Source organism: Ceratosolen solmsi, unplaced genomic scaffold (genome assembly GCF_000503995.2).
Source record: "Ceratosolen solmsi marchali unplaced genomic scaffold, CerSol_1.0 scaffold14, whole genome shotgun sequence".
NCBI lineage: Eukaryota > Metazoa > Arthropoda > Insecta > Hymenoptera > Agaonidae > Ceratosolen > Ceratosolen solmsi.
Window position 1 is genome coordinate 272,102 of NW_011948420.1, and position 12,170 is coordinate 284,271.

Sequence of the window (12,170 nt, forward strand, 5' to 3'; positions counted from 1 at the left end):
AATTATCTTGAGTTTTAAGGGAAAGAAAATAGTTAAAAACTTATTATAATAATAATTTAAAATAAATTTTAAGACATCTTATTGAAATTTTTTTTACAAAGACTTTTTATGTTAAAATAGATTATCCTCATCAAAAACAGTTCGCTTATAATGATTTCATCACCAGGATATATCAGTTTTCTAACTAATAATAATTAAGAAAACGCTACGTTTTCAGCCACCTTAAAGTTTCCAATAAATAAGTAATAAGATGAAGCATTACTTGAATCGCGGCCGCCAGTTGGGTGTACGTAGTAGTGTCTGAACGGCGCAGGCTAGGTTCACAAATCCGTAACACATGAGAAAAAACATGGAAAGTAGCGGCGCTAGGTAATCGACGTTACCCAAAAGAATTCCACACTGGCAAATAGCAACGGTTAGTACAAGGGCTCGGGTTGGCTCGCCTCTACTCGAGCTTTTGGCAAATGGCCGAAGAAAGGGTATTATGCCGTCCTTAGCAATTGCTTGGAGAAGTCTCGGAGCACCCGTTAGCGACTGCAAGCCAGCTCCAAGTGTCGATAGGAAAGAGCCGACGAGTATGACCCATTCATTTGGCCAAGCGATGTTCGCCACGACGAGTTTACCACCGATACTTTGGCCGAATTTGTCACGTAGCAAGAGGTTGTCAACCGTACCAGCAAATAGCAGTACGCACGAAAGATACACTGTCGAAGTCGTTAAAATAGCGCAGATAGTACCAATGGGGATGGACTTTTGAGCATCGGCCAAGTCACCGGATCTGTTAGAACCAGCCATAATGCCTATGCAAATCGGTATTTTAAAATTTTCAATAATTAAAAGATTTTCATTGTATTTCCTTGTAAAAGTATTATTAAAATCTGTGCAATAATTTAACTTATTGATCTTACCTGTAACAGAAGGAAAGAAGATACCAATTAGAATAGTAAACGTTGTTGTCAGATCAACTTGAATTTGATTATATGACTTTCCTCCCATAAAATCGACATCTCTTGGCGCTGATCCATATGCGATGTATTGACCTTCCTCTTGGAAACTACCCAGAATATTTTCTAAATTCCAAGCATTTTTTTTATAAATTTTTAAACACAATAGTTTTAAAAAATATAATATTATAAGATAAAATGTAATATATATATATATATATATATATATATATATATATATAGAAAATTAAAAATGTTTATATTTAGCATTTTAATTAAAAAGCACCTCTCGAAAAGTTACTTTAAATTATTCTTCCACTTTTTTACATTTATCAAATATTTATTGTTTAAAAATATGCCAATAAAGGTGAGTATTATAAGATAAAGGTAATGGGATAAGTTATTTATGATCTCTAAAATAATAATTGTCATATAAATTTAGTTATTTGTCTTATTTTGCGTGATCTTCAGTTTTCATATAAGTGAGTTTTGACATCATATATACATAAATATGACGTAAATAGATTACTTTAAGATTTTTATGATATTCTTTCAACTAATAATAAAACTTAGATTATTTCTTTTAAAGATGGGCAACAGTAATTGGCACTGTTTATGAAAATATCATAAGAAATTTTATCTTTCTAAGACATTTAAATTAACGATGCACAACTTATGTTCAATTACTGTTTTATTTTTTATTATTTAATGTATTTTTTCTTATTTTTTGTTATTTAACCATTTTTATGTAATTTTATGATCAATGCTAAGTTACATTTTTTTACATCAATAAAATATAACACAATAAGCTCTAATTTATATATATATATATCAAGTATAATATGTTTATAAATATAAAAACTTATTTTATAAAATATTAATTCAACCTCTCATATTTCATCAGCATAACTCAAAAAATGAAAAAATTATACTAATTTTGAAGAACGTATAAAAATTGCTTATTTTAAATGAATAAAGTTAAAGCCTAATCGACTCATTGGTTATTATATATATTATTATTATTATATTATTATTATATACTCATTTATTTACTTAATACCGTAATATATCAACACTTACAATTATTGTTTTATAAAAAATTGTTTATATAAATTATAAAGATAAATAATATTCTTTTATTAATTTAATATTTTTGTGTTATTATGACATATAAAATTATTTAATTTTGAGACTATAAAAAAGAACAAAAAAAATAATATTTTAATGTTGCTTGGATTAGCAATAATAAGAAAATACATTTTAATCACAAAATTTTTAAATAATTAAATAATAACATTAATTTAATTAAATGAAAAACCAAAGTATAAATAATAAAATAAAATAATAATGAAGCGTGAAATAATCAAAGTAAAAAACTAGTAACTACCTGAAAAACAGATTTTCTAGTGTGATAAATAAATAATAAAATGAAGTAGATATGGAAAAGTTATATCAAATGTGTATCAACTCCAATTTCAGCTACCTATATTTACCGCAGCAATTCATCTTACTTATGAAAATATTCTTATTACTTCATCATTATTTCTGGATAATTTTCATTCTGAACATTTAGCAAATAGTTAAACGTTTAATTCTCGTCTGAAATGTTGTGCCAATTTTATAATGTATTTGAATCACTGAAAACATTTCGTTTACAGACATTAATTTATATAAGTTTAAAATTATTATTTTATTTTCTGCGATTCTTTTTATGTTTATTATTTACATACAAATAATTTCAATATAGCAAATATTTTTTCCAGACTTATTAATTTTTTTATAACATACTATTAATATTTTCTTTATAGTCAAAATATATTGTATATTATTATATAAAAAAATTAATTGAAATTAATATATTATTAAATATGAATATTTTATTCATTTTAAGTATACATTATTATATATTAGATTTATTTAACAAAATAATAACTTATTTTTTATATAATTTTCTATAATTATTTTATAATATTAAAAGTATAATTTAAGCTGAATATTCAAATAATTAGTCTACTGAAATAACCAACGTATTAAGATTTATCATTTATTTTTATGTGATACTTGATTAATGAAATCAAAGAATTATTTGAAATAAGATATTAAATATTAATGTATTGCCCAGAATTTTTATTCAATTAAAAATGATATTAAGTTTATAATTCAATTTTTAATTATTATTATTTTTAATTGTAAGTAAAAGTGATTGTGGGTACTCAAATAATATTAATTAAAATAGTTCTGTCTTCTAATAAAGACTCACTTTATTAGCAGAATCCTCTTGTCGATCATATAAAATTTAAATTTAATTGAAAAGTAGATAAGGAATGGCTTATCACATTCGATAAAGCCTTTCTTTATATTCACCTAAAAATACGCCACTAGCCAGTCCACGAAGACCATTACGGATAGTCACGTTGTTCTGTAGATAATAAGGATCGCATTGATCGCCCCTAACGCTTGTACAAAAGGTTTCGTTTAACCCGGGAGAGTATTTGCTACAATTAGCTATTACATTAATATCTTTCAGTAATCTCGTACCAAGAACGCAAATCCTGAAAAAAGCAATCAGAGAAATTTTTAGCAGTATATAGCGGAAATAAATGTTATAATCATTATGGATTTATTCGAATACGTCCATACATTTCGAACTGCAATTTGCTTCTTGTAATAAATAATTAATTTGATTAAAAACTATACATAAATTATGTATTATGCTCTACAGAATTAATATAGTATCATATTTCTTCAAGTTAAAGGTTCTTTATTATAAAAATAATTTTCTACATTTTTTTACACATTTTGTGAAGATTATTAAAATTTATATTCTTGTCTACTTTTAACTACTACTTTTGAAATTTTATTAATATTTAAGATTACTTGGATTCATCAGGATACTTCCAACAGTTTACAGAAAATTATTAAATTTTTATATTTTTATAAATTATTAAAATGAAATATTGTAAATATTTGTATATTATTTATATTTCATAACTTAATTTTATAATATATAGATTTATATATACATAATTTAAAAGGAAATGACAATTTAAATTTTATGGAAATATATATGAATATCGTATTTGTACTTAACAAATATATAAAAATAAAACATATTTTTTATTATTTCTATTACGTACATAGTTCTTTTATGTGAAATTATTGGTTAATGAATATATAGTAAAAAGAATTTCTATTAAATAAATATTCAATAAGTTATACTGTTGTAAGATATATTTTAGTACATCATAAAAATAAACAGCTTGAAATAAATAAATTTTTCATTTAAAATACTTAAAATATCAAACAATAATAATTTTTTACACAAATGTAAGTTGCGTACTTTGCGTACTTAAAAATAATATTTTTTAATATAACTTTTATAGTATAACTTACTTCAATTATTTAAATTATATATATCTATAATAAAAAGTATTTTATCAAAGATAACTTTCGAATGAAAAAATCTTTTCATAGCTTCCATTATTTTATAGAAATACAAATCTTTACTTACTTTAATTTGTCACTGCCATTGAAATTATAAAACAGTCCGACATACACCGCAATAATGGAAAATATAACACAAGCTAGAGCCACCGTTGCAAATTTATTGACAAATTTAACACCAACAAAAACTATCGTCCCCATTACGATTAACAAACATGATCCATATACACGAAAGTTATTGTACATAATGCTTGCATCCTTTGTGAAGTCTCCAAAAATACTTAGTGATGGCGCCATGTATGTCTAAAAACAATTAAAATTAACATTAAAAATGAAAATTAAATAATACTGTGATTGGCGATTATTAAAATATTAATTTTTTTAATATTTACATGAGGAATATTTACTGCAAAAATTTATAGAAATATATAGAATATAATAGTATTAGTAATAATAGCAGTATTACTAATAATTAGTATTACTAATAATAGCATTAGTTAAGATTTTAGTTTAGTTAAATTGTTATGAATATTGCTACGTAAGCTTAAAGTACAGGTTACGTAAAATGTTATATTGCCAAACAAGACTTTTAACAGATTTTCTTTTGAATCACAGTTTTAAACTTTACAATTACAAAAATTTGCAAACATCAAAAATATTATTCCGATTTTATGTCAAACCTTAATTTTGAACATAAATTTTTCAGTAAACATTTTATATAGTAATAATTTAAAAATTTATTTATAATAAAATAAAATGTGTTTAAAGTGAACTGAACATAAAATAGACATAATCATAACGCGATCAAAATTATATTTGATATTGTACAGAATCTTAAAACACAAAAATGAAATTGTTTATAATTTTGTGTTCCAAATATTACAATAATAATTTAATAATTTATATTTGAAATTATTTTATCTAAATTATTTACTTATATAGTAATGTAAAATTAAGATTATTTAATAATATATTTGATATATTTTTATTAATGCAATGATGACAAAATAATATTTACGTAAATTCTTTTTGTAATAATGATTTGAAAAATATTCGAATAAATGGATATATTCGAATAATTATTCGTCTGATTATATAGTAATTAAATAATAATTATGAGATATCTCTTCCTTATAAAGTTGGAGCATTATTCGCGATAGTTTTGTAGTATTTAATTACTTGTGTTACAAAACTATAATACTGAATGTTCATTATATTATATTATATGTTAATTATTTATACGCTAGTTTATATGATAATGTTTTATATATTATATTATATTTAATTATGCTAATAGTTTTACAAATTAAAAATTTAAAATTAAATATGTTTAATATTAAATATAGTATCTAGCTTTAAGTGAATAAAAGAAAAATAATTTTTTTAAATGATATAAAAATGATTGTTTTTAACCATTTCACAATATTTGTAAAAGTTCTAATATTTGAAATTTATCTTACTTATACATCAAGGAACAGGAAAATATAAATAATTGATATTCTTTCATTTATGGATCGAGTATTATAACAAACTGTTATACTAGAATTTGATCTCTTATTATTTCGTTTTAAAATTCTATTTTTAATTTTCAATTTTAATTTATTACATCTCTTATTATACTTTAAAATCAACAAAAATAATTCTTTTTTATACTTAAACTTATAGATATTTTAATATTTAAAATAAAGTATCTTGTTAATTCATAAATTAAAAAAAAATGAACTAATGTACGTATTCAAATTATATGTTATTAAGATAAAAAACATACAAAAATTTTAAAATGAGTTAAAGCTTTTTTGAAATATACAAGTTATTAGTTCGGTAAAAAATTTGTTATAATATTATTTTTAATAATAAGGGGAGTGATATACTAGAACAATTTCAACAGCTCCGATGATATACATGGCGGCAGCAAGGGTCGTCCCCGTGTAGAACAGCATCCCCACGGCTCCGCCGAACTCAGGACCCAAGCTTCGAGATATCATAAAGTAGGAGCCACCTGCTGGTACTACACCATTCGTTGCTATAGCACTCATACTGATTGCTGTTAACATAGTCTGAAATATAAAACGAGATCTAATGAATTTCTACATAATTTCGTTGAACGGTATTTAAGTAAAAATACAAAAATATATTCAATTTGTAATAAATTTTTCTTATTCTTATGAATTTCATTTTTAGTCTTACATATTATAATTAATAAATATTTTCATTCGAAAAGAAAAAATTTAAGTACTAGTTGAAATAACCTATTCCTTTAAATTAAGAGAACAAATTTGGTATAAATAAATGCAACAGGCATAAGAACGGATTGAACTTACTTTAAGCTTATTAGGCCAAAGGTTAATTATATAGTTTTATTTCACTTTGCGAAAGATCATAAAATATAGCAAGGCTTACGAATCTGTTTCATTTAAAAAATTATAGAATATTCTTTTCCTAATTTTTAATTGTATAGGGTAGCTTGCTCCTAATCCCGGTATATTTAATGAAATATTAAGAAATAACACGGTTTCATTATCTCTAATTTATCTTTAAAATCATTGGTTTTAGTTGATTCACAGTTTTGTTTCTATATATAGATAAAGGACGAATCGAGAAGATTACGGGATACCTACAACACAGCAGCAACAGAAGACGATAAGGAAGCCTTGTATGGCACCAGCGGTGCCGACGACCCATGTTAGTCGAATGAAAAGAATAACGCCAAAGATATTCTGTATGCAGGGCAGAAAGACACCGATAAGTGTTCCCATGCGAGCGCTTTCTGATTTACTAGAGGCTGCCGACACAGGCTTAGCATCCGGGTCCGTCGGCGCCGGTATTGTGTTGCTATAGTCGGACAGACTGTTAAGGATCGTTGCAATTCTTGGCCTGTGGTCAAAGTCCTCCTATAAAAGATTAATAACCATCAGTAATATTAGTGACTCTCTCTCTCTCTCTCTCTCTCTCTCTCTCTCTCTCTATCTCTCTCTCTCTCTCTTATACATCTTTTCTTTTTTCTTTTACCTGTGTTTTATTATTTAATTATACATTATTGCTCATGCTAATTTTATAAGGATTAGCAATGATTTATACCTTAGATTTGGTTTACTTACAGAGAAACAGTAGCCTTGACCTGTTCTGTGTTGAACCTTCCAGCATCCCGAATGCTCTGTGTTGATGATTAGTTTAACTATTTCGGATGCTCCGTGTGGATGGATTAACTGTGGTTGTAATCTAGCACTTTCTTGATTTGAAAGGGATAGTGTCAACTCTTTTATCTTGCAGTACAGGAGAATAGAGGCGTCTTCCTTCCTCGATGGCCTTACCTTGAGAGTGTGCAGTGAATAGCTAGCTGGTTGACTAGCATGACTGACTGACTTGCAGGCTGAGTAACTATAAGAGCCGTCTCGTAGTGTGCTTGCTTTAAATATCCACGTGGCAGCTTACTTAGCTGGCAACAATGCATAAATGTTGCAATGCGGAAAACATTGCAGAACGTTCGAGTCTAATGCTTTAGAAATTTCGAGAATTCCGGGAAATCAAAACTTTAGAAGGGAGGAGAAGTCCAACCGATGTTGCTATGCGGAGACTAGATAAATATTCTACAACGCCTGAAGGTAAAGCTTTGGAATATTCGAGAATTCCCGGAGTCAATGCTTATAAAATTAGAAGTCTTCTACATTTCCGAGAGCCTAAGTTCTTGGAAAATGTTCCAATTCCGAACCTTTCGCCCGTCATCAACGATTTAGTTGATGATTATTCTCTCCCTCAGGGATTTGTAGTACTGCAAGTTTGTGTCTAGCCGTAACTATAGTTGTTGAAGCTATTTTTAATGTGACTGCTTTATCACTCTGTCCTTGCCAGGATATATGTTAATAACTTTCAATTCTTGCGAAAAGTGTGTTGATTGAATGAATATCCTTGCTTTCTCCAAGGTATCTATGCTAATCTGCATAGTGGGGGACTTATCAATATCTTTTTTTAATCGTATGGTAAATATGAGACAGAGTGCTGTCGTTCGCAATAATTTTTTGAGAATTGAGTGTCTATGGATCATGTCCCATTGTTATTGCGTCTTAGATACTGTAGCTAATAGTACAGCTCTGGGACGTACTTCCTGTTCACATTGTACTTCGTTCAATAGAGGCTGGGTTGGGTTTGACTCAAGTGAGTTTATCCATGGGGGTCCGGTCCTCCATAGTAGATGTTCTTGAAGTTGGCAGGCATTTATACCTCGTGAGGCGCAATCCGCTGGGTTCAACGTACCAGGAACATATCTCCAGTAGACATCTGAAGTGAGATCCTGAATGTTTGAAACCCTGTTCCTCACAAGTTCCTTCCATCTTGATGGATGGAATTTTATCCCCGTGAGTCTGTCCACAGATGTGTTGCTCTAACGTCCGTCTTTAGTTTGGCTAGGATGTAATGCATATTTTGATAAGAACAGTGCTGCAGCTAGTCCCAATCTTGGGATAGTGATCTGTTTAAGGGGTGCCACCTTAGTCTTGGAGCACACCAAGGAGGTCGTTATACTATCCGAGTCGTGGACGGAGATGTATATGACTGCTGAAATGGCGAATTGAGATGCATCAGAAAATCCATGTAGCTGTATGATCATTTCTATATTTAACTAATATGATATTAATATCTCAGTTAATTTGGCGAGATCCTTTCTGATAATTGGCCATCGTGAATAAAGCTGCAATGGCAGCGTTTCGTCCCATTGGATCTTATGTAGCCACAGCTCCTGCATTAATATTTTAGCCTTCATCATGATAGGTGAAACAAAACTTAATGGATTAAATATCTGGACTATTTCAGATAAAATGAGACGATCGGTAGAATTGTTTATTCCCACAGAATTTTTTCCTATCGTGAATGCTAATTTTTCATGCTTTGGAGACCATCTTAATCCAAGTATTTTAATAGCGCAAACATTGAATCTGATTGGAGTGTCATTTTGGTCCGCATTGAATGCGGTCATCACATCTGGATGTGTTGCATATCATTTCCTACTAATATATTATGGTAATATTTTGAAAAATATATTAAGCATCTTGAATAGGCCCAAATCAAGAAAACTTAAATATACATTAGAGAAAACTCAATTTTTTTTCTTTATTTCAACATATCATAACTTTTTACGTTGTCTGACAATATTGCAGAGCGTGTAAAATAAACCTATGCTTTTAAAAAACAAAATAATAATGTAAGTTAAAAAAACTCTTATTTTTACATTAAAAATTTTAAATAGATAGACAATTTTCTTTACTTGTATATTCATATTCAAAATATTGATATGATTTTTTGCTGTTTTTGTATTAATTTAAAAGCAGTATTTCTCTTTTTTTATGAATAAATAATTTTCTTACCACATAACGTTTAACATCAGAATGTATGATGCTATAAATACTAATCTCACTCAATTATAAACTGTTTAAGTTGTATTGAAAATTATTCTATATAATAAAACTTATGTAAATCTTTTTATTAAAATTCAATTGATTAAAGTATAATATTTTATACAAAATGTAATCTTTTCTAGCGCTATTATTTTATATTTTTTTACATTATAATTTATTCTATTTTAATAATTTTAATTTTTTAATAATTTTATAATGACAAGACGAAAGTGTGAATAATTTCTCTCATTGAAAGTAAAATTTTAAATGAAATTTTTTTATTATATCTCGTTCAAATTTATAAAATTTGAAATATGAACAATTGTTTTAAACACTAAATAGATAGATGAAGTGAAGTTTAATTTTTTTTGTTCAATGTTTTTCTCTGGTATTAAAAGTTCTAAACTTATAGGAATGCATTTATGAAGTACCAGAGTACTAATATAATAATTACTTATTTTTCAAAAAAGTAGGGCCCATATTATAAGTATAATGTCTAGAAAGACATGAAGGCTCATTGCTTACGTGTTTTCGAATGAAGTGTTACGAATATATATTAGATTTTTATTCAAGTACAAATGAAATACTCTTCAAATAATTCTTTCACATTTTAATCCATTAATTATTTTAATATAAATTATACATTACATAATCATGTAACTAAATCTGATGATTTTTCTTTGCTTAAAGTGTTAAAGATAATATTTATGATATATTTCACACGCTTAAATATTATAAATTTTTGACGAAATTTATTTAAAAAAACAATTTATATATTATTTTCAATAGAGCATTTATTGAATACCTTAAGTCCTGTACTTATTATATGACGTAATAAAAATTTATTCTCTTTTTCAAATTGTATAATGTCTTCCAGAAAATATCTAATTATATGTATGTATTCCTTTATTTTTCTTATAAGATTTTTCGTTTCACTAAGTTTTTACTAAAATGAAAATGGTCATACATTATTTTTTTTAGTTATTTTTTTATAAATTCGAAATTATTTCTTATTTATAAATTATTTGTTCAAAATTTATTTATTTACTTCTGGTACACTGTGGATTCATTACAAAATTTGTGAATATATTATATAAAGGAATATTTTATCATAAATTAAATTATTACAATATATTATTTTATTGGAAGTATAATATACTCAATGGTTCATCGAATTCAATTTAGTAAATACATTTTGTAGTTAAATAATTGACTTCATGCTATTTAAATTATTCTACTGCTTTCTTTATATATTTATACATATTTAATAAAATATTTGAATGACTATTTTTTATAGTTATTTATAATACCGATACACTATACCTATTTATTTTATATATATATTTCTTTATTATAAATTATCATGTATCTTTTTTTTATATTATATTTTAAAAACTTCATCGTATATATATATATATATATATATATATATTTCATATATATATGTAATAATACTTACAATATATAAAATTTTTTTAATAAAATAATGTTTTATGTACAATTGTATTTATAAAATTCAACAAAAATACCTTGGATTTTGCGTGAAACATTGTTTTTATTTTACCGAATGTCTTTCTTCTAGTGATACCATTGATACATCTTAATTTGATTGCATATCCTTAATAGTTTTACGACAATTAATGAATATTACATTTTTAACCTATAAAATCGTATAATTTTATATTGAAATCGATAATTCAATTGTAATAGCCAGCACAAAGGTACATTAAATGTACAATATACATAAGTTCAATTTAAATTATTTGAATTGTGGGCATTTATAAATATAAGTACTTCTTTCTATTTCAAGTACATATGTATTATCAACATTGTTACTATAAATACATTATAGACTTAACGAAATATGTTACGTATACAAATATTTTCAAAGATTGATAAAACTATTGAAAATGTGAAAGTAATGTACAACCGATTTGTCAAAACTATAATATTAGGAGTAATAAAATATTAAATATGTCTAAAATACAAGATTGATAGGAAAGGAGTAATAAATATATTAAAAATTTACCTATAGCAAACACAAAGATAATAATAATATTAAATTAACTTATGTGTAAGATAGAATAAAATATTAATATCAAAAGTATGTAGAATAAAGAATAAGAAAAGAATTTTAAATTCTTTGTAAAATTGCTTTTTATTTTTTCAGAATTTTATTCCATTCACACGGCGTCGAATACAATGATGAAGTTAAGTGAAATTCGATCAGCAGCTTGATGACCTCGGTAGTTTAATAATAGATAATGAAAATATCCCGGTATCTCTACTTCATTAAAAAAAATAGACTTTTTGTGTTTACAAGAAAAATATGTAACTGTGTAAAAAAGATATATATATATATATATATAGGAGTAAAATATGTGAGTAACCAATT

The 12,170-nt window shown here is 25.9% G+C and overlaps 1 protein-coding gene across 1 annotated transcript in view; it reads right to left on the bottom strand.

The window, feature by feature from the left end:
* kcc (solute carrier family 12 member kcc) overlaps positions 1–8,716 on the bottom strand; it is a 15,964-nt gene extending 7,248 nt beyond the window's left edge. The window contains exons 1-8 of the mRNA XM_011498225.1: positions 8,640–8,716; positions 7,487–7,766; positions 7,007–7,279; positions 6,260–6,445; positions 4,456–4,691; positions 3,309–3,496; positions 909–1,070; positions 263–800 (exon numbers count right to left, since the gene is read on the bottom strand). Of these exons, the coding sequence (XP_011496527.1) occupies positions 263–800; positions 909–1,070; positions 3,309–3,496; positions 4,456–4,691; positions 6,260–6,445; positions 7,007–7,279; positions 7,487–7,766; positions 8,640–8,716 (1,940 nt within the window). The remainder of the gene's footprint in view (positions 1–262; positions 801–908; positions 1,071–3,308; positions 3,497–4,455; positions 4,692–6,259; positions 6,446–7,006; positions 7,280–7,486; positions 7,767–8,639) is intronic.
* Positions 8,717–12,170: the final 3,454 nt, after the last annotated feature.